The 23,192-nt window shown below is 48.6% G+C and overlaps 1 protein-coding gene across 3 annotated transcripts in view; it reads left to right on the top strand.

Moving 5' to 3' along the window:
* Positions 1–23,192, top strand: part of LOC309561911 (contactin-4-like) — a 192,434-nt gene that overhangs the window by 157,654 nt on the left and 11,588 nt on the right. For all 3 annotated transcript variants that reach the window (XM_082265976.1, XM_082265975.1, XM_082265974.1), the window contains exons 13-20: positions 4,743–4,918; positions 6,056–6,176; positions 7,179–7,337; positions 10,958–11,107; positions 16,821–16,891; positions 17,864–18,098; positions 19,644–19,759; positions 19,850–20,036. In XM_082265976.1, coding sequence (XP_082122102.1) covers positions 4,743–4,918; positions 6,056–6,176; positions 7,179–7,337; positions 10,958–11,107; positions 16,821–16,891; positions 17,864–18,098; positions 19,644–19,759; positions 19,850–20,036 — 1,215 coding nt within the window. The remainder of the gene's footprint in view (positions 1–4,742; positions 4,919–6,055; positions 6,177–7,178; positions 7,338–10,957; positions 11,108–16,820; positions 16,892–17,863; positions 18,099–19,643; positions 19,760–19,849; positions 20,037–23,192) is intronic.

The following is a 23,192-nucleotide window of genomic DNA, read 5'->3' as shown; positions in this document are numbered from 1 at the left end:
GGAGGCCATCGGTTCCTCCACATTCCCCTCCTGTCGCCTAAAAAAATATGTAAAAAATAATAAAAAATTTAATTGTAAAAAAAATATTAAAAAATAATAAAAAATAAAAAACTACCAAAGGTTGCACTTGCGACCGAGCAGTGGTGTCCTACCACCGTGGGGGACGCCAAGACAGAAGGAAGGTGGCCCGCAGGACCATAATAAAGGGTGCTATGATGAGAGTAAAGGGCCCCAGGATCAGTGGGAAGGGCTCAGGGGGGCCCTTCATGGTTTCTTGCACCGGGGCCCTGAAGGTTCTAGTTGTGCCTCTCGGCTGAAATTATGTTGTCAGTCTGTTGCAGGCAGGAAGAAGCATTTCCTCAGTCTCCCCTCCCCCAGAGAGCAGACTACAACACTGTAACTTTGTAGGGGGAGCCCAGAGATCAGACTGTATAATGTAACATTGTACCAAGTCACTAGGTGAGAGGCTGCAGCAGGGGCTGATCTGTGTCAGACATTTGTGAATACAACAAAGAACTGCAAAGGCACCAAGATTTACATGACTGTCATCTCTGAGTCGGCCTCTCAGACCGGGAAGTAGATGGTGGATGATGCCTGAAGCAAGATGGCGCCATCCTTTTGGAGAGAAAAGCAGATGAAGGCATTATCAGGGGGAGTCCTGTGACCTCTGTGCAATGCTCACCCCCGAAGAGGCCGGTAGAGTTGACCAATAGACATGTGCCATTCGTTTTGGTCCAAATGTAAATTCGGATGAATTTTTGGTTATACATCTGAATCTCCGAATCAAATAGTTACAAATTTAGTTGAAATCTGTTTAATTTAGTTTAGTTTGTTCATTTTCAAAAGAATTTCCAAATTGTCGTAACTATTCGGATCAGTCGAAAAATGATCGACCGATTCAAAGTAGCTGGGAAGCCAGCCGCCACATCCTTAACAACCAATGACTCATCAGCTGTCAGCGGGCCGCCACATCCTTAACAACCAATGACTCATCAGCTGTCAGCGGGCCTCCACATCCTTAACAACCAATGACTCATCAGCTGTCAGCGGGCCGCCACATCCTTAACAACCAATGACTCATCAGCTATCAGCGGGCCGCCACATCCTTAACAACCAATGACTCATCAGCTGTCAGCGGGCCGCCACATCCTTAACAACCAATGACTCATCAGCTGTCAGCGGGCCGCCACATCCTTAACAACCAATGACCCATCAGCTGTCAGCGGGCCGCCATATCCTTAACAACCAATGACTCATCAGCTGTCAGCGGGCCGCCACATCCTTACCAACCAATGACTTATCAGCTGTCAGCGGGCTTCCCCCCCCCCCCCCCCACACTCAGAGCTGAAATGTGAACAAAAGAATGCCGGCAATAGAAAATCTCGAAAATAATCCATACCATTCACATAGGGGGTGGGGGGGGGCAGGAACTGGGGGCCCCGGGGGGAGGGGGGCAGGATCTGGGGGGGCTTCCAGATTCTGATAAGCCCCCCAGCCCCGCAGACCCTCACAATCACTACCCTGCCCGAAGCACCCCATCCCAATGTTGGCGGCCTGGTATGGTTCAGAAGGGAGGGGCTGCTTGCTCGCCCCCCGTTTCCTAGCCTGCCAGGCTGCACGCTCGGATAAGGGTCTGGTATAGATTTCGGGGGGACCCCACGCGTTTTTTTTTTTTATTTTCTATTACCGGCATTCTTTTGTTTACATTTCAGCTCTCAGTGGGGGGGGGGGGGGCGGAGCCCGCTGGCAGCTGATAAATCAAGCTTAAGGACGTGGCGGTCGGCTTTCCAGCCCGCTGCTTAACATCCAGCTATTCTTCACACAGAATTCGATTCGATTGATCATTTTTCAACCGATCCAAATTCAAATCAATTACAAAAAAACTTAGAATTCATTCGAAAATTAATAAAATAAATGAAATTAAACGAAACAAAATCCAAAACGAAATTAGTAACATTACAAATCTATCCTAAAGATATTTTTCCGTTCTGCACGTCTATTGGAAAATGCCTCTCTCTAATTGAAACTCCACACACCCCCACCTGAAGAGGCTTGTTATGAACAGGGAGGAGCTTGTTATGAACAGGGAAGAGCTTGTTATGAACAGGGAGGAGCTTGTTATGAACAGGGAGGAGCTTGTTATGAACAGGGAGGAGCTTGTTATGAACAGGGACCGGGAGGAGCTTTTTATGAACAGGGACAGGGTGGAGCTTGTTATGAACAGGGACAGGGAGGAGCTTGTTATAAACAGGGACAGGGAGGAGCTTGTTATAAACAGGGAGGAGCTTGTTATGAATAGGGACAGGGAGGATCTTGTTATGAACAGGGACAGGGTGGAGCTTGTTATGAACAGGGACCGGGAAGAGCTTGTTATGAACAGGGACAGGGTGGAGCTTGTTATAAACAGGGACCGGGAGGAGCTTGTTATAAACAGGGACCGGGAGGAGCTTGTTATAAACAGGGACCGGGAGGAGCTTGTTATGAACAGGGACAGGGAGGAGCTTGTTATAAACAGGGAGGAGCTTGTTATAAACAGGGACCGGGAGGAGCTTGTTATGAACAGGGACAGGGAGGAGCTTGTTATAAATAGGGACAGGGAGGAGCTTGTTATGAACAGGGAGGAGCTTGTTATAAACAGGGACCAGGAGGAGCTTGTTATGAACAGGGACCGGGAAGAGCTTGTTATAAACAGGGACAGGGAGGAGCTTGTTATAAACAGGGACCGGGAGGAGCTTGTTATAAACGGGGAAAGGGAGGAGCTTGTTATGAACAGGGACAGGGAGGAGCTTGTTATAAACAGGGACCGGGAGGAGCTTGTTATAAACAGGGACCGGGAGGAGCTTGTTATGAACAGGGACCGGGAAGAGCTTGTTATAAACAGGGACAGGGAGGAGCTTGTTATAAACAGGGACCGGGAGGAGCTTGTTATAAACAGGGACCGGGAGGAGCTTGTTATAAACAGGGACCGGGAGGAGCTTGTTATAAACAGGGACCGGGAGGAGCTTGTTATGAACAGGGACAGGGAGGAGCTTGTTATAAACAGGGAGGAGCTTGTTATAAACAGGGACCGGGAGGAGCTTGTTATGAACAGGGACAGGGAGGAGCTTGTTATGAATAGGGACAGGGAGGAGCTTGTTATGAACAGGGACAGGGTGGAGCTTGTTATGAACAGGGACCGGGAGGAGCTTGTTATGAACAGGGACCGGGAAGAGCTTGTTATAAACAGGGACAGGGAGGCGCTTGTTATGAACAGGGACCGGGAGGAGCTTGTTATAAACGGGGAAAGGGAGGAGCTTGTTATGAACAGGGACAGGGAAGAGCTTGTTATAAACAGGGACCGGGAGGAGCTTGTTATAAACAGGGACCGGGAGGAGCTTGTTATAAACAGGGACCGGGAGGAGCTTGTTATGAACAGGGATCGGGAGGAGCTTGTTATGAACAGGGACCGGGAGGAGCTTGTTATAAACAGGGACCGGGAGGAGCTTTTTATGAACAGGGACCGGGAGGAGCTTGTTATGAACAGGGACCGGGAGGAGCTTGTTATGAACAGGGACCGGGAAGAGCTTGTTATGAACAGGGACCGGGAGGAGCTTGTTATAAACGGGGGAATGGGAGGAGCTTGTTATAAACAGGGACAGGGTGGAGCTTGTTATGAACAGGGACAGGGAGGAGCTTGTTATGAACAGGGACCGGGAGGAGCTTGTTATAAACAGGGACCGGGAGGAGCTTGTTATGAACAGGGACCGGGAGGAGCTTGTTATGAACAGGGACTGGGAGGAGCATGTTATAAACAGGGACCGGGAGGAGCTTGTTATAAACAGGGACCGGGAGGAGCTTGTTATGAACAGGGACCGGGAGGAGCTTGTTATGAACAGGGACCGGGAGGAGCTTATTATAAACAGGGACCGGGAGGAGCTTGTTATAAACAGGGACCGGGAGGAGCTTTTTATGAACAGGGACCGGGAGGAGCTTGTTATGAACAGGGACCGGGAAGAGCTTGTTATAAACAGGGACAGGGAGGAGCTTGTTATGAACAGGGACCGGGAGGAGCTTGTTATAAACGGGGAAAGGGAGGAGCTTGTTATGAACAGGGACAGGGTGGAGCTTGTTATGAACAGGGACAGGGAGGAGCTTGTTATGAACAGGGACAGGGAGAAGCTTGTTATGAACAGGGACAGGGCGGAGCTTGTTATGAACAGGGACCGGGAGGAGCTTGTTATGAACAGGGACCGGGAGGAGCTTGTTATAAACAGGGACAGGGAGGAGCTTGTTATGAACAGGGACAGGGAGGAGCTACTTCTCTGACACATCCTGAGCTTTAAGCTTGAGCTATTGAGCTCTGTAAACTAGAGACATTTTTCAACAGAGCAGTCATAATTAGACAGGTAGACATGTGAAAATGCTCCCAAGTTGGAAAGGTATAGAATACTCTGTATGACATATGCCTAAAAAAAAAAAAAAATCTCTTGTTTTAGTTGTGAGTAGTGAAGAGTTTGGTTCCAGCAGAACCTTGTATGTACCCAAAGGGGCGGGGATGCTTGTGACATAATTGACCTAATATGGGCATATATCTGATCAATATCCCCCCAGAAGCACTGTAAGAGGCCTGCTTAATCTATCTGTAGCCCATTATAATGATTGTACTTCCTCCTATAGCAGTTGCAGAGTTCCTGATCACTCATTGGTTAGATTGGAAGGTCTGTTGGGTAATTGTACGGCTTCTAATGTTTGTCCTTTGTCAGACCCCACGCAGGTTCTGGTCCCCCCATCCAGCATGGACGTCACAGTCGGGGAGAGCATCGTCCTGCCCTGCCAGGTCTCCCATGACCACTCGCTGGACATCTCCTTCTCCTGGGTCTTCAACGGACAACTCATCGACTTCCAGAAAGACGGGGAACACTTTGAGCGAGTGGGAGGAGTAAGTATGAGCGCTTTCCACTCCCCGCCCCCCCATACACTCCCCGCCCCCCGCCCCCCCATACACTCACCGCCCACTTTATTAGGTCACCTTCCTAGTAGTGGGTTGGACCCCCTTTTGCCTTCATTCTTGGTGGCATAGATACAACAAGGTGCGGGAAACTTTCCTCAGAGATTTTGCTCCATAGTGACATGATAGCGGATTTGTCAGCTGCACATCCATGATGCCAATCTCCCGTTCCATCACATCCCAGAGGTGCTCTATTGGATGAGATGTGGTGAGTGTGGAGGCCATTGGAGGACAGTGACCTCATTGTCATGGTGAAGAAACCAGTGGTGAGATGATTGGAGCTTTGTGACATGGTGCATTATCCTGCTGGGAGGAGCCATCAGAAGATGGGAGGAGCCATCAGAAGATGGGGACACTGTAGTCATAAAGGGATGGACATGGTCAGCAACAATACTCAGGTAGGGGTGGGGTTCATACCACTAAAGGGGCCCAAAGTGTGCCAAGACCCCCCCCCCACACCATTACACCACCACCAGCCTAAACCATTACCCCCCCCCCACTCCTCCCCCACACAGCCAACAAATCTGCAGCAACTGCGTGATTCTATCATGTCACTATGGAGCAAAATCTCTGAGGAAGGTTTCCCGCACCTTGTTGTATCTATGCCACCAAGAATGAAGGCAAAAAGGGGGTCCAACCCACTACTAGCAAGGTGTACCTAATAAAGTGGCCGGTGAGTGTATGGGGGGGGGGCGAGGAGTGTATGGGGGGGGGGCGAGGAGTGTATTATGGGGGGGCGAGGAGTGTATGGGGGGGCGAGGAGTGTATGAAACATTCATTGCATTTTGGGGCTTTCAAAGAACTGGGAGACATCGGAACCTCATAAACCTGAAGGAGGTTTCATATGATCTTCCTGAGTTTTCGGACTCTTCGTTGATTGGTCGGGAGCTCTTACTGAACTTTGCTCACTGTTCTGCTGTCATAAATGGCCGACTCCAGTCTGCAGTGGAATTGGGCTTCCCATACTGGTGGCACCATTGGGGTTCTGGGTAAATGTGGGAGGGGGGGTTGGTATTGCCCGGTGCCGGTATTTTCCTCACCTGCCCCTCTTATTTCTTCTGGTTTCAGCAAGACTCAGCCGGAGATTTAATGATAAGAAGCATCCAGCTGAAGCATGCTGGGAAATATATCTGCCTGGTCCACACCAGTGTAGACAAGTTATCAGCCGGAGCGGATCTCATCGTCCGAGGTAAGGAGGATGGTGGGATGGAGGCTTCTAGAATGTACTGTAATTATTAGTATATATGATAAAGGACCTGTCAGGAAATAAAGGGGGGTCTGTATAAAATATAATTCCACAGCTATTAATTCTGCAAACCTGAATGTACATTCGTTGTGTGCAAATACAGAAAAATCAAATATTCTCAGGCTATTTACTCTCCAGGTTGAATGTTATCCATTCGTAAAGTTAGAGTCAGGAAAATACCGTATTATGGCCACTAGGTGGAGCTGAGGATTACAGGAAATACTTATTTCCTATGATTATCAACCACTTCTAATGGTAATAATGCGGTATTCTCCCAAATCATTCTTTTTAATGAATAAATAGTGTTTGATCTGTAGAGGATACACCTGTAGCTATATATATATATATATATACATATATATATAATATATATTTATATTTATATTATATATATATTTATATTATATATATTATATATATATTTATATTATATATATTATATATATATTTTTTTTTATATATATTTTATATATAATATATATAATATAAGAATTATATATATATAATATATATAAAATATATATATTAAAAAAATATATATATATATATATATATATATATATATATATATATATATATACATATATAAATACCTATAAAACCTTCATTTTCAAAGAATGGGGTGACATTCCCCCATCCTTCGATGTCACCATTGGAATAGTCCAGGTAGATTCAGTTTCCTACCTCAGTCTAACCCCCTCTTCGAAGGATATAGACCTCTTCTCTTCTGTGAGTGTCCTAAATAATGTCTGTGCTGGCCCAGCTCCTCTGACTCTCACTTCCCTACATAACCTTTTGTCGGGTGGTGAAGGGAATCTGCTGACATCACATTCAAGATGGCGGCACCCAGCAGACGTCTCATTGGCTTTTGGAGGATTTCCCATGGTGAGATTTGTGTACAATGAATGGTGTCGGGGTCTCTTTAATGCTCTTTTTATATTTCAGGACCTCCCGGCCCACCGGACGCTCTGACTGTGGAGGAGATCACCGACACCACCGCCCAGCTGTCATGGATGCCGGGAGTGGACAATCACAGCCCCATCACTATGTACGTCGTCCAGGCCAGGACCCCCTTCTCTGTGGGGTGGCAGGCGGTCAACACCGGTGAGGAGAAACCTTCAATATTCTACCTGAGAATAAGAGATCTGTATGATATCATCAGTGATGTCACCGCTCTCTAGTGAATGGATAGGCTGCATTCTCAGTGATGTCACTGCTCTCTAGTGAATGGATAGGCTGCATTCTCAGTGATGTCACCGCTCTCTAGTGATTGGATAGACTGCATTCTCAGTGATGTCACCGCTCTCTAGTGATTGGATAGGCTGCATTCTCAGTGATGTCATCGCTCTCTAGTGATTGGATAGGCTGCACTCTCAGTGATGTCACTGCTCTCTAGTGATTGGATAGGCTGCATTCTCAGTGATGTCATCGCTCTCTAGTGATTGGATAGGCTGCATTCTCAGTGATGTCACTGTTCTCTAGTGATTGGATAGGCTGCATTCTCAGTGATGTCATCGCTCTCTAGTGAATGGATAGGCTGCATTCTCGGTGATGTCATCGCTCTCTAGTGATTGGATAGGCTGCATTCTCGGTGATGTCACCGCTCTCTAGTGATTGGATAGGCTGCATTCTCAGTGATGTCATCGCTCTCTAGTGATTGGATAGGCTGCATTCTCGGTGATGTCACCGCTCTCTAGTGATTGGATAGGCTGCATTCTCAGTGATGTCATCGCTCTCTAGTGAATGGATAGGCTGCATTCTCAGTGATGTCACCGCTCTCTAGTGAATGGATAGGCTGCATTCTCAGTAATGTCACCGCTCTCTAGTGATTGAATAGGCTGCATTCTCAGTGATGTCATCGCTCTCTAGTGATTGGATAGGCTGTATTCTCAGTGATGTCACCGCTCTCTAGTGATTGGATAGGCTGTATTCTCAGTGATGTCACCACTCTCTAGTGATTGGATAGGCTGTATTCTCAGTGATGTCACCGCTCTCTAGTGAATGGATAGGCTGCATTCTCAGTGATGTCATCGCTCTCTAGTGAATGGATAGGCTGCATTCTCAGTGATGTCATCGCTCTCTAGTGATTGGATAGGCTGTATTCTCAGTGATGTCACCGCTCTCTAGTGATTGGATAGGCTGTATTCTCAGTGATGTCACCACTCTCTAGTGATTGGATAGGCTGTATTCTCAGTGATGTCACCGCTCTCTAGTGAATGGATAGGCTGCATTCTCAGTGATGTCATCTCTCTCTAGTGATTGGATAGGCCACATTCTTAGTGATGTCACCGCTCTCTAGGGAATGGATAGGCTGCATTCTCAGTGATGTCACCGCTCTCTAGTGATTGGATAGGCTGCATTCTCAGTGATGTCACCACTCTCTAGTGATTGGATAGGCTGCATTCTCTGTAATGTTTTTAACTTCTTGCCACCCACCCACCGTCAAATGACGGGGAAGTGGTGCGGCTCTCGTTCTGGGAGGACATCATATGACGGCGCCCCAGAACGGCCGCTCTTGTGCATCCATTGGGGGCATGCAGGGCGACGATCGCGGCCGCGTCTTGTTCCTAGGACACTGTGCGACTCCGATCTTGGTAAAGAGACAATGACGTGGCTCTTTACCCATGTGATCGGTGTCCAATCACAGCCAGTCACATGTAAACGTGCCGTTTATCGGTGCTCCTCACCTCATACTGTCAGAGTGTGTGATGAAGAGAGCCGAACAACGGCTCCTCAAAGGGGAGTCCAGGACAAGTAATCAGGGCACTGATCATCTGTGCCCCGATTACAGTAAAGCAACAACAGTGCCCATTAGTGACACCAATCAATGCCCATTAGTGACAACAATCAGTGCCCATCAGTTACCCCAATCAATGCCCATTAGTGACAACAATCAGTGCCCATCAGTTACCCCAATCAGTGCCCATTAGTGAAGCCAGTCAGTGCCCATCAATGCCTGCTCATCTGTGCTGCCCATCAGTGCCCACCAGTGCCGCCCACGGGTGCCACCTATCAGTCCCCATCATCAGTGCAGCCTATCAGTGCCCGTCAGTGCTGCCTCATCAGCGCATATTAGTGAAGGAGAAAAATTACTTATTTACAAAATTAACTGTCAAAAAACCTTTTTTTTTTTTTTTTAACCACTTGCCGACTGCCTAACGCCGATCTACATCGGCAGTCAGCCCCTCACAGGCAAAGTGACGTAGTGCTACGTCACTAGCTTGTGAGGGTCTAGGGAGCGAGCGCGCGCCCCCGGAGGCGCGCTCCCGCGTGGTCACGGGCCCCCCGCGTGTGTGACCGGTGGACCCAATGTCCGCCGGCCACTCGGCGATCGGCGGGGGAGAGGGAGAAAGTCAGGCGGCTGATGTAAACAAGCTGCCTGTCATTCTCCTCGGTGTAAAGACACTGATCACACGGATCTACTATGTAGATCCGTTGATCAGTGTCCTTACAGCTCAAGCCACAGCCAATCACAGTAGAAAGCACGCCCCTAGGGACACACACAGCCCCTCCCTCCCAAATAAAGTTAACCCCTTCACTACCAGTGTATTTTTACAGTAACAGTGCATATGTATAGCACTGATTACTGTAGAAATGTCACTGGTAACCCCAAAAGTGTCAAAAATGTCAGTCAAGGGTCTGATCTGTCCGCCGCAATGTCGCAGTACCGCAAAAAAAATCGCAGATCGCCGCCATTACGCGTTAAAAAAAAACAACAAAAATGACAAAAATCTTTCCCTTTGTTAGTAAACGCGATAACTTTTGCGCAAACCAATCAAAATACGCTTTTTGCGATTTTTTTTTACCAAACATATGTAGCATAAAAAATAATCGCATAGGTGATCAAATACCACCAAAAGAAAGCTCTGTTTGTGGGGAAAAAAAGGACGCCAAATTTGTTTAGGTACAGCGTCGCACGACCGCGCAATTGTCTGTTAAAGTCACGCAGTGCCGAATCGCAAAATACCCCCTGGTCAGGAAGGGGGTAAAATCTTCCGGGGCTTAAGTGGTTAAGTAAAAAGAAAACAAACCCAGTGGTGATTAAATGGCATTAAAATAAAGCTCTATTTGTATGAAAACAAATTGAATTTGGGTACAGCATTGCATGACCACGTAATTGTCATTCAAAGTGTGACAGCGCTGAAAGCTGAAAATTGGCCTGGGCAGGAAGGAGGGTGAGAGTGTCCAGTATTGAAGTGGTTAATAAATTGAAAGAAAGTATTTTCTGCCTCATCTGTTGGAGTTGAAGCAAATTCTTCTGTTTTATTTTCTGGCACTCAATGGTAAAAATCTATAAGCCGCAGTACCAGCTTCCCGTCTGTAGATGGCACCACTGCCTGATAAGCATTCAGCACAGCTGCTAAAGCAACTGAAAATTGGATATTACAGTGAATGAATCTGAGGATTATACCAGCATCTTCTGATAGGCTCACTTTTTGTTTTGGTGACACTTTGGGGTCTTATTAATAAATCTTTGCATAGCCATTTATCCAGAGAAACTGCATGAATATTTGTTCTGTGCAAATTGGGCAAAAAATGTTATACAGGAATTCAAATACCACAGTATGGCCTCTAGGTGGAGCTGAGGAGCATAGGACATACAGTCAGCTTTGGAACAAGAGATACAATGTAACAATTCTAGAGAATGCTAGAGGGAATGATTACATTTATTTGGTAATTCTTTATAAATAGAAGCCCTCTCTGTATTTCTGATTTCCTCTCAGTGCCGGAGGTGGTGGATGGTCGATCATTCACAGCCACTGTGGTCGGTCTGAGTCCGTGGGTGGAATATGAATTTCGGGTCATTGCCATCAACCAAATTGGCATTGGAGAGCCGAGTCCCCCGTCTGATAAGAGAAGGACAGAGGAAGCACGTAAGTCATGGACAGGAGAAATGTTTCTACAAAAATAAAAAAATAACAAAGTTCTCCGAGCGCGTCAAATTCCAACCTTATTACGAGTAAGCGGTTTGGATGGCGGGATTATATCCAGAGGGAAGACAAATCCATTGATAAACCGCATTAGTCTCGGAACGCGCTAAACTGGTTTGTGATAGAAAGAAAATAGAGAAGAGCGCGCCGGCACAGTGCCGCAAAATGACTTTAATACGCTTCAAAGACAATAATAAAATCCACCAAAGATGAAGGAAGAGAGATGGACGGCTCACTAGAACTGTGTGATATCGGGGCCAACTGATCCCGGGGCCCAGGATAGAACCCAGTGCTGTGCCCCACCACCCACCACAGCAAGAGATCCCGGGGCCCGGGATAGAACCCAGTGCTGTGCCCCACCACCCGCCACAGCTAGAGATCCCGGAGACCGGGATAGAACCCAGTGCTGTGCCCCACCGCCCGCCACAGCTAGAGATCCTGGGGCCCGGGATAGAACCCAGTGCTGTGCCCCACCACCCGCCACAGCTAGAAATCCCCAGGGCCCGGGATAGAACCCAGTTTTGTGCCCCACTGCCCGCCACAGCTAGAGATCCCGGGGCTCGGGATAGAACCCAGTGCTATGCCCCACTACCCGCCACAGCAAGAGATCCCGGGGCCCGGGATAGAACCCAGTGCTGTGCCCCACCACCCGCCACAGCTAGAGATCCCGGGGGGCCGGGATAGAACCCAGTGCTGTGCCCCACCACAGCAAGAGATCCCGGGGGGCCGGGATAGAACCCAGTGCTGTGCCCCACTACCCGCCACAGCAAGAGATCCCGGGGCCCAGGATAGAACCCAGTGCTGTGCCCCACCACCAGCCACAGCTAGAGATCCCAGGGCCCGGGATAGAACCCAGTGCTGTGCCCCACTACCCGCCACAGCAACCGATCCCGGGGCTCGGGATAGAACCCAGTGCTGTGCCCCACCACCCGCCACAGCTAGAGATCCCGGGGGGCCGGGGTAGAACCCAGTGCTGTGCCCCACCACCAGCCACAGCTAGAGATCCCGGGGCCCGGGATAGAACCCAGTGCTGTGCCCCACCGCCCGCCACAGCAAGAGATCCCGGGATAGAACCCAGTGCTGTGCCCCACCACAGCAAGAGATCCCAGGGCCCGGGATAGAACCCAGTGCTGTGCCCCACCTCCCGCCACAGCTAGAGATCCCGGGACCTGGGATAGAACCCAGTGCTGTGCCTCACCGCCTGCAACAGCTAGAGAACTCCTGTGTGACACTCCTGGAGGAATGCACCATAGCGCCATCTCTCTTCCTTCACTGAAAGCACAGGTTACTATTGTCTATGAAGCTTATTAATATCATTTAGCTGCATTTATCTCTCCTCTCCTCTCTCTATCTCCTCTCCTCTCTCTCCTTTCTCTCTTTATCATCTTCCTCTCCCCCCCCCCCACACTCTCTCTATCTCCCCTCTCCCTTCTCTCCCCCCCTTTTCTCCCCCCTCCCTCTTCTCTCCCCCCCCCCTCTCTCTCTCTCTCTCTCTTCTCTCCTCTTCTCTTCTCTTCTCTCTCCCTCCCCCTCTCTCTTCTCTTCCTCTCTCTTCCCTCTGTCTCCCCTCTCTCTTCAATTTATATGAGCTTTATTGGCAGGACCAAATACATTTTGGCTCCTCTTCTCCCAGTAGGATTTGGAGTTCTCACTTCTCCTCTATAGAAATGAAGTTCAGGATGAAAGTGGAGAATCTATTTCTCTCTCTCCTCAGATTCAGATCGCTTTGTTGGCAGGATCCAATACATTTTAGCATTGCCAAAGCAATTGAGCAATTATTATGGGTTGGCTGGAGCATGGGGGGGGGGGGGGCAGGAAGAATAACTCCTAGGGCATTATTAAAGATAAATGATAGTATGAAGGGAATCGGAGGAGACTCCAGAAATGTTATGAAGTTAAAGTGATTGCAAAGGTATAAATATATATAATATTTTTTAAATAATAAACTTGGTATACTTACCTGCTCTGTAATGGGGCGGCTCAGCCCCACCCCTGCTCTGTAATGGGGCGGCTCAGCCCCACCCCTGCTCTGTAATGGGGCGGCTCAGCCCCACTCCTGCTTTGTCCTCGCTGGATTTAATTGACTGCAGCATGCCAATGTCCAGCGAGGAGAGAGAGAGGAAGAACAGGAGAACAGTGCCGCAGCTTTCTGCCGCGCTCCAGGATCAGGTCAGTATTTAGTGGGGGGGGGGGGGCATGAAATGTGTTTAACCTTAATGCATTCTCTGCAGTAAAACTTCTTTACAACAATTATCTTGGATAATATAAAGGGTGAAGTCTGGGATGAGAGCGGAGAGTCTCTGGAAATGTGTGTCTCTCTGTGTGGCCCTCTTCTCTCTCTGTGTGGCCCTCTTCTCTCTCTGTGTGGCCCTCTTCTCTCTCTGTGTGGCCCTCTTCTCTCTCTGTGTGGCCCTCTGCTCTCTCTGTGTGGCCCTCTGCTCTCTCTGTGTGGCCCTCTTCTCTCTCTGTGTGGCCCTCTTCTCTCTCTGTGTGGCCCTCTTCTCTCTCTGTGTGGCCCTCTTCTCTCTCTCTCTGTGGCCCTCTGCTCTCTCTGTGTGGCCCTCTTCTCTCTCTGTGTGGCCCTCTGCTCTCTCTGTGTGGCCCTCTTCTCTCTCTCTCTGTGGCCCTCTGCTCTCTCTGTGTGGCCCTCTTCTCTCTGCGTGGCCCTCTTCTCTCTCTCTGTGTGGCCCTCTTCTCTCTCTGTGTGGCCCTCTGCTCTCTCTGTGTGGCCCTCTGCTCTCTCTGTGTGGCCCTCTTCTCTCTGCGTGGCCCTCTGCTCTCTCTGTGTGGCCCTCTTCTCTCTCTGTGTGGCCCTCTTCTCTCTCTGTGTGGCCCTCTGCTCTCTCTGTGTGGCCCTCTTCTCTCTCTGTGTGGCCCTCTTCTCTCTCTGTGTGGCCCTCTTCTATCTCTGTGTGGCCCTCTTCTATCTCTGTGTGGCCCTCTTCTCTCTCTCTGTGTGGCCCTCTTCTCTCTCTGTGTGGCCCTCTTCTCTCTCTGTGTGGCCCTCTGCTCTCTCTGTGTGGCCCTCTTCTCTCTCTCTGTGGCCCTCTGCTCTCTCTGTGTGGCCCTCTTCTCTCTCTGTGTGGCCCTCTTCTCTCTCTGTGTGGCCCTCTTCTCTCTCTCTGTGGCCCTCTTCTCTCTCTGTGGCCCTCTTCTCTCTCTGTGGCCCTCTTCTCTCTCTCTGTGGCCCTCTTCTCTCTCTCTGTGGCCCTCTTCTCTCTCTCTGTGGCCCTCTTCTCTCTCTCTGTGGCCCTCTTCTCTCTCTGTGTGGCCCTCTTCTCTCTCTCTGTGGCCCTCTTCTCTCTCTCTGTGGCCCTCTTCTCTCTCTGTGTGGCCCTCTTCTCTCTCTCTCTGTGGCCCTCTTCTCTCTCTCTGTGGCCCTCTTCTCTCTCTGTGTGGCCCTCTTCTCTCTCTGTGTGGCCCTCTTCTCTCTCTGTGTGGCCCTATTCTCTCTCTGTGTGGCCCTCTCCTCTTCTCTCTCTGTGTGGCCCTCTTCTCTCTCTGTGTGGCCCTCTTCTCTCTCTCTCTGTGGCCCTCTTCTCTCTCTGTGTGGCCCTCTTCTCTCTCTGTGTGGCCCTCTGCTCTCTCTGTGGCCCTCTGCTCTCTCTGTGTGGCCCTCTTCTCTCTCTGTGTGGCCCTCTTCTCTCTCTGTGTGGCCCTCTTCTCTCTCTCTGTGGCCCTCTTCTCTCTCTGTGGCCCTCTTCTCTCTCTGTGGCCCTCTTCTCTCTCTCTGTGGCCCTCTTCTCTCTCTCTGTGGCCCTCTTCTCTCTCTCTGTGGCCCTCTTCTCTCTCTGTGTGGCCCTCTTCTCTCTCTCTGTGGCCCTCTTCTCTCTCTGTGTGGCCCTCTTCTTTCTCTGTGTGGCCCTATTCTCTCTCTGTGTGGCCCTCTCCTCTTCTCTCTCTGTGTGGCCCTCTTCTCTCTCTCTGTGGCCCTCTTTCTCTCTGTGGCCCTCTTCTCTCTCTGTGTGGCCCTCTTCTCTCTCTGTGTGGCCCTCTTCTCTCTCTGTGTGGCCCTCTTCTCTCTCTCTGTGGCCCTCTTCTCTCTCTGTGTGGCCCTCTTCTTTCTCTGTGTGGCCCTCTGCTCTCTCTGTGTGGCCCTCTGCTCTCTCTGTGTGGCCCTCTGCTCTCTCTGTGTGGCCCTCTGCTCTCTCTGTGTGGCCCTCTTCTCTCTCTGTGTGGCCCTCTGCTCTCTCTGTGTGGCCCTCTTCTCTCTCTGTGTGGCCCTCTTCTCTCTCTCTGTGGCCCTCTTCTCTCTCTGTGTGGCCCTCTGCTCTCTCTGTGTGGCCCTCTGCTCTCTCTGTGTGGCCCTCTGCTCTCTCTGTGTGGCCCTCTTCTCTCTCTGTGTGGCCCTCTTCTCTCTCTCTGTGGCCCTCTTCTCTCTCTGTGTGGCCCTCTTCTCTCTCTGTGTGGCCCTCTGCTCTCTCTGTGGCCCTCTGCTCTCTCTGTGTGGCCCTCTTCTCTCTCTCTGTGGCCCTCTTCTCTCTCTCTGTGGCCCTCTTCTCTCTCTCTGTGGCCCTCTTCTCTCTCTGTGTGGCCCTCTTCTCTCTCTGTGTGGCCCTCTTCTCTCTCTGTGGCCCTCTTCTCTCTCTCTGTGGCCCTCTTCTCTCTCTGTGTGGCCCTCTTCTATCTCTGTGTGGCCCTCTTCTCTCTCTGTGTGGCCCTCTTCTCTCTCTGTGTGGCCCTCTTCTCTCTCTGTGTGGCCCTCTTCTCTCTCTGTGTGGCCCTCTTCTCTCTCACTTTCCCTCTGTCGCTCTTTTTCTCGCTCCCTTTTCACTCTCTCTCCTTTTCCTCTTTTCTCTTTCTTTTTCTCAGTCTTTGCTGCCATCTAGTGGTGACAAGAAATAATGATTACTAAAGTTAAAAAAGATAGACAAGTGGAATAAAAATAATAAATCTGGTTGCACATTTGTATCCTTCCCCCTCCCCCGCTGCTGCTCATGTCATTGTCCTATGGGGGAGAGAGCTAGCATGGCCTCATCAATATCCTCTCCAATAATCTCCAATAATCTCCAGCTATCACTCTTCAGTACCAGAGACAGCTCAGCCCTCGTTATCCATTCTGAAGCAGCCAGATCCCCGCTGTGATCCCCACTGTAATCCCTGCTGTGATCCCCGCAGTGACCCTCACTGTGATCCCCACTGTAATCCCTGCTGTGACCCTCACTGTGATCCCCGCTGTGATCCCCACTGTAATCCCCATTGTGATCTCCGCTGTGATCCCCGCTGTGACTCCCACTGTAATCCCCACTGTGACCCCCACTATAATTCATGCTGTGACCCCCACTGTGATTTCCGCTGTAATCCCCACTGTGTCCTTTTGCTGTGATCCCCACTGTAACCCCCTCTGTGTCCCTCGCTGTGACCCCTGCAGTGACCACCACTGTGACCCCTGATGTGATCCCCGCTATGCCTCCCAATGTGATTCCCCGCTATGCCTCCTGGTGTGATCCCCGCTATGCCTCCTGATGTGATCCCCGCTATGTCTCCTGATGTGATCCCCGCTATGCCTCCTGCTGTGATCCCCGCTATGCCTCCTGCTGTGATCCCTTCTATGTCTCCTGATGTGATCCCCGCAGCAACCAACATTTGGGGTTTGGCTTTCTTTTCCAGTTTTCCACCATTTGTAATATCAGACTTTTTCCTTTCCCTTGTTTAGTCCCGGAGGTGACTCCAGCCAATGTGAGCGGGGGAGGAGGCAGCAAGAACGAGCTTGTCATCACATGGGAGGTAAGTTGTCATTACACCGAACCGATGAGTCCCAGAGATTGTCCAATCACATCTCTCTAAATATATGAGCACATCTGCTGAGCCCCCCTAGAGTCTGTACAAGGAGACGGGAAACCCAGAGAGACCGGGGCAAGAAACATGTTACTGCCACACACACACATACACACACGTTACATTGTATCTTATGAACTCAGAGCCCCCCCCCTTACACACACACACACGTTACATTGTATCCTGTGAGTTCAGATCCCCCCCCCCCACACACACACACACATACATACGTTACATTGTATCTTATGAACTCAGAGCCCCCCCCCCTTACACACACACACGTTACATTGTATCCTGTGAGTTCAGATCCCCCCCCCCCACACACATACACACGTTACATTGTATCTTATGAACTCAGAGCCCCCCCCCCTTACACACACACACACACACGTTACATTGTATCCTGTGAGTTCAGATCCCCCCCCCCACACACACATACATACGTTACATTGTATCTTATGAACTCAGAGCCCCCCCCCTTACACACACACACACACACACGTTACATTGTATCCTGTGAGTTCAGATCCCCCCCCACACACACACACACATACGTTACATTGTATCTTATGAACTCAGAGCCCCCCCCCCCCCCACACACACACACACACACACACGTTACATTGTATCCTGTGAGTTCAGATCCCCCCCCCCCACACACACACACACACAGGTTACATTGTATCCTGTGAGTTCAGATCCCCCCCCCCCACACACACACATATGTTACATTGTATCTTATGAACTCAGAGCCCCCCCCCCCTTACACACACACGTTACATTGTATCCTGTGAGCTCAGAACCCCCCCCCCCCCACACACACACACACACAGGTTACATTGTATCTTATGAACTCAGATCTCCCCCCAGGTTACATTGTATCCTATTATATTTAAGCCTGTATTCCTACTTCCCTTCCAGCCGGTCCCTGAGGAATATCAGAACGGCGGGGGCTTTGGCTATGTGGTGGCGTTTCGACCCTTTGGAACGATCAGTTGGATGCAGACCGTTGTAGCGTCCGCGGACGCCGCTCGCTACGTCTACAGGAATGAGAGTCTTCCATCCTTCTCTCCCTACGAGGTGAAGGTCGGGGTGTTCAACAACAGGGGAGAGGGACCCTTCAGCCCCCTGACTGTGGTCTACACTGCCGAGGAAGGTAAGTGGCCTCCTGAGAGCAAAGCTGAGCTGTGATTGGATAATAATGGATCTGATCAGTTTCTGGGAATGGCTGTTGAGGTCTTCTTATCTGTGATAGGCTGTTGAGGTTCTCTTTGTGATTGGCTGTTGAGGTCTTCTCTGTGATTGGCTGTTGAGGTTTTATTTTCTGTGATTGGCTGTTGAGGTCTTCTCTGTGATTGACTGTTGAGGTTTTATTTTCTGTGATTGGCTGTTGAGGTCTTCTCTGTGATTGGCTGTAGAGGTCTTCTCTGTGATTGGCTGTAGAGGTCTTCTCTGTGATTGGCTGTAGAGGTCTTCTCTGTGATTGGCTTTTGGTTGGTTTTGCTTCACCTAATTGAAGTCTAACTGTTGGCTTAGTTGACCCTCCCAGTCATTGTTTGGCTGATTTATCCATGTTTGTGATTGGCTGCCTGATGTGCCCCTTTATTTCTGGCCTGTGATTGGTTGTCTGGCCTTATTTGTTTAGCAGTGCAGAGAGGGACTGTTCCAGGACTTACTGAACTCATTGATGGCATTTCAATATTGGGCAATGTCAGACTGGATGCGTGTTTTTCCTGTTAAAGATGAAATGAAAGCAAAAAAAATAATTTATTTGTACAAATACAACCCCCCCCCCCCCCCTTCACCATCCCAGCGAATCACCTGGATTACACAATGCCGGGACCAGGTGACCCAGTGCCCAGGGAGAAGGTGCCCTCCCCCCAATTGTCTTCTGCAGTTGGGATCTGGGATAGTAGAACTTCTGCGCCATTTCTGCCCCTCTGACAAATGGAAGGGGCAACCAAAGTCAAATGTTGGGTGGCCCCGGAATGCCCCATTCTAGACTGCTAGTTTTGTGTAATGAGGGGGGGGGGCAGTGTATTTATTTGTGTAAAAGGGGGGCAGTGTATCCAGTTGTGTATAATGGGGAGGGGGGGGCAGTGTATCCAGTTGTGTGTAATGGGGAGCAGTGTATCCAGTTGTGTATAATGGGGGGGGGCAGTGTATCCAGTTGTGTATAATGGGGGGGGGCAGTGTATCTAGTTTTGTATAATGGAAGGGGGGCAGTGTATCTAGTTGTGTTGAATGGGGGGGCAACGTATCTAGTTGTGTATAATGGGGGGGCAGTGTATCTAGTTGTGTATAATGGGGGGGAGTGTGCCTAGTTGTGTATAATGGGGGGGGAGTGTGTCTAGTTGTGTATAATGGGGGGGCAGTGTGTCTAGTTGTGTATAAAGGGGGGGGGGTGTCTAGTTGTGTATGATGGGGGGGGCAGTGTATCTAGTTGTGTATAATGGGGGGAAGTGTGCCTAGTTGTGTATAATGGGGGGGGGAGTGTGTCTAGTTGTGTATAATGGGGGGCAGTGTATTTATTCGTTTATATTGGGGGGGCAGTGTATCTAACTGTGTATAATTGGGGGGGGGCAGTGCTAATGTTTGTAGGCATAATAGTTTTGGCTCCTGCCTGTAGGCTCAGCTTTGCATTCTCATTAACTTCCTATTCCCCATGTAAGTGATTGATGTATATCCATCTCTTGTGTAGAGCCAAGTCGGGCCCCTGCGGGGGTGGTGGCCCGGAGCCTGACTGCCTGGGACATCGAGGTTTCCTGGATACCGGTACCGAGTAGCCTCAGCAAAGGGAGAATCCAGGGATACGAGGTGAGGACATGGACCCTATTTTTTTCCCCACCAACCGATCCCAACCATTGGTTCATCACTGACAACAGTAACCCTTTACTTGTCACCCAGGTTCGGTTTTGGAAGCAAAACGAGAAGGAGCAAAGCGCCCGCAAACTACGAACTCTGGGAAACCAAACATCCACCAAACTGAGCCATCTACAGGGCCACACGCTCTATTACCTGAATGTGCGGGCGTACAACAGCGCAGGCACCGGCCCCGCCAGCCCTACGGCCAATGTGACCACCAGAAAACCACGTGAGTTATCCACCACCAAACTGTCTGTCCTCTCTGGGAGGTTTCATGTTCTGGGAGGTCCAATGTACAGGGAGGTTCCATGTTCAGGGAGATTCCATGTTCTTGGAGGTTCCAGGTTCTGGTAGGTTCCATGTTCAGGGATATTCCATGTTCTTGGAGGTTCCATGTTCTTGGAGGTTGCAGGTTTGAGGAGGTCCCATGTTTTGGGAGGTTTCCTGTTTTTGGAAGTTCCAGGTTCTAGGAGGTTTTCATGTTCTTGGAGGTTCCAGGTGCTGGTAGGTTCCATGTTTTTGGAGGTTCCAGGTTCTGGAAGGTTTCATGTTCTTGCAGGTTCCAGGTTCTGGTAGGTTGTATGTTCAGGGAGGTTCCATGTTCTTGGAGGTTGCAGGTTTGGGGAGGTCCCCTGTTTTGGGAGGTTTCCTGTTTTTGGAAGTTCCAGGTTCTGGGAGGTTTTCATGTTCTTGGAGGTTTCAGGTGCTGGTAGGTTCCATTTTTACGGATGTTCCATGTTCTTGGAGGTTGCAGGTTTGGGGAGGTTCTGTGTTCTGGGAGGTTCCCTGTTTTGGGAGGTTTCCTGTTTTTGGAAGTTCCAGGTTCTGGTAGGTTCCATTTTTATGGAGGTTCCATGTTCTTGGAGGTTGCAGGTTTGGGGAGGTTCCGTGTTCTGGGAGGTTCCCTGTTTTGGGAGGTTTCCTGTTTTTGGAAGTTCCAGGTTCTGGTAGGTTCCATTTTTAGGGAGGTTCAGTGTTCTTGGTGGTTCCTGGTTCTCGGAGGTTCTAGGTTCTAGGAGGTTACAGGTTCTGCTAGGTTCCATTTTTAGGAAGGTTCAGTGTTCTTGGAGGTTCCAGGTTCTGGGAGGTTCCATGTTTTTGGAGGTTCCAGGTTCTGGTAGGTTCCATTTTTAGGGAGGCTCAGTGTTCTTAGAGGTTGCAGGTTCTGGGAGGTTCCAGGTTCTGATAGGTTCCATTTTTAAGGAGGTTCCATGTTCTGGGAGGTTCCAGGTTCCGGGAGGTTCCATGTTCTGGGAGGTTCCATGTTCTGGGAGGTTCCATGTTCTGGGAGGTTCCATGTTCTGGGAGGTTTCCTGTACTGGGAGGTTCCTTGTTCTGGTAGGTTCCATGTTTTTGGAGCTTCAAGGTTCTGGGAGGTTTTCCTGTTCTTGGAGGTTCCAGGTTCTGGTAGGTTTCATTCTTAAGGAGGTTCCACGCTCAGGGAGGTTCCAGGTTCAGGTAAGTTCCATGTTCTGGGATGTTCCCTGTACTGGGAGATTCCCTGTTCTGGTAGGTTCCATGTTTTTGGAGGTTCCAGATTCTGGTAGGTTCCATTTTTCGTGAGGTTCCATGTTCTTGGAGGTTCCAGGTTCAGATTTATTTTCTACCTGTCTATTGAGAAGGTCCTGTATTTGCAGAGCAGGGAAACCACAGCATAACGCCCCCGCCTGACAGTAATTATGGGAAAATAAATCTGTATTCTGCATGGATCCAGTTAATGACTTAGTAGCGGGATATCAGTCTTACTTTGTATCAAATGCTGTGGGGATCCACCAAACGTCAACTTTGGCACTTTCATTGAATATAGAAATATCCTGCACTCAATACTGAATACTGAATACTGAATACTGAATATGTGTTTTATTGGAGGTCTACTCATCAAAAATTAGGAAAACCGGATGTCATGAATAATAAACAAATTATGTGTAATAAGTTTATTACTGGAGATCATCAGCTCAATCCAGTGGCCATAATATTGTCATTTCCTGAAATACACATATATCTGTTATCATACAGCATTATGGCCACTAGATGGAGCTGATGATTTTGGAAAGTAAACATCTATCTGTCATAACAATACTGCATTATGGCCACTAGATGGGGTTGATGATTGTAGGCAATAAAAATATTACACATAATACGGTGATGTTTGTCATAGCTGTGCAAATTCTTAAAGTGGAACAAAAGGTTAAAGAAATGTGAGCTGTCAGCTTCTATCTTTGTATTGCAGAAGAGACCTCCAGTGTAGTCCTCCAGTTTAGTATATCTGGCGCTGGCCTCCAGGAGCCCGTCCCCACTCATTGCCATCCAGCAAAGGGCGCACACTGATGGTCTCACGCCATTTACTGTACCTTCATTTTGCTTCACTGACGGGTTGACCGTCCTTGGCTGTGGCCACTCCCACCTAACGCATTTCACCCCTGTTGGGCATATTCATACAACTAAGCCGAGTTGGGGTGAAATGCGTTAGTGGTTGCAAACCCTTACAAATATCCAATGACGGGGCTGTCCTCAGGTGATACAGCAGTGAAACAAATCCTCCAACATAAGTTGTACCTGTTATTCTGCAGTATTCTCTTCTCTACATCCGTTTAAAGTACTGAATTTATACGGCTTGTATAAGAGTTCAGAATAAAGGGGGCAGAGAGCGGGTTACACTCCATGAGGAGAGCTCTGAGAGATGATTGGTGGGGAGAGGAGAAACACCGATCCGGTGCTGCTGATGGCTAGGCAGGAAGCAAGATGGCCCCCACTCAGCTCTATGCCCTGGGAGGACCGGAGCGATGCCTCTCAGGCATAAACCATTTTTTTCCCCCTTAAATGCAAAATGATTTATTTATTTTTTTTTTTTTTTTTTTTGCTTTTAAAAATAAATGAGAGATCTGGAGTCTTTTTGACCCCAAACCTCTCCATAAAGAGGTCCTGTCCTGCTTATTTCTATTACAAGGGATCTTTACATTCCTTGTCATAGGAATAAAAATGATAAAATCATTTTTTTTTCTTTTAAAAAGAACTGTTTAAAAATAAAAAATACTAAATAAAATAAATAGGAATAAAAATTATAAAATATTTTTTTAAAAAAAGAACTGTTTAAAAATAAAAAATAATGAATAAAATAAATAGGAATAAAAATGATAAAATCATTTTTTTTTTTAAAAAAAGAACTGTTTAAAAATAAAAAATAATAAATAAAATAAATAGGAATAAAAATGATAAAATATTTTTTTTTTAAAAAAAAGAACTGTTTAAAAATAATAAATAAAATAAATAGGAAATAAAAAAAATGAAAAAGGGTCAGTGTAAAAAAAAAAAAAGTAAAATAATAATAATTTTTTTTTTTATTTTTTTTTTTAAGTGAAATTGCTGCAGAAGCGAATGCATGCAT

Source organism: Pelophylax lessonae (assembly GCF_965119305.1).
Source record: "Pelophylax lessonae genome assembly, chromosome: 8".
In the NCBI taxonomy this organism is placed as follows: domain Eukaryota; kingdom Metazoa; phylum Chordata; class Amphibia; order Anura; family Ranidae; genus Pelophylax; species Pelophylax lessonae.
Note: the sequence above shows the minus strand (reverse complement) of the source record. Positions and strands in the feature narration are given on the sequence as shown.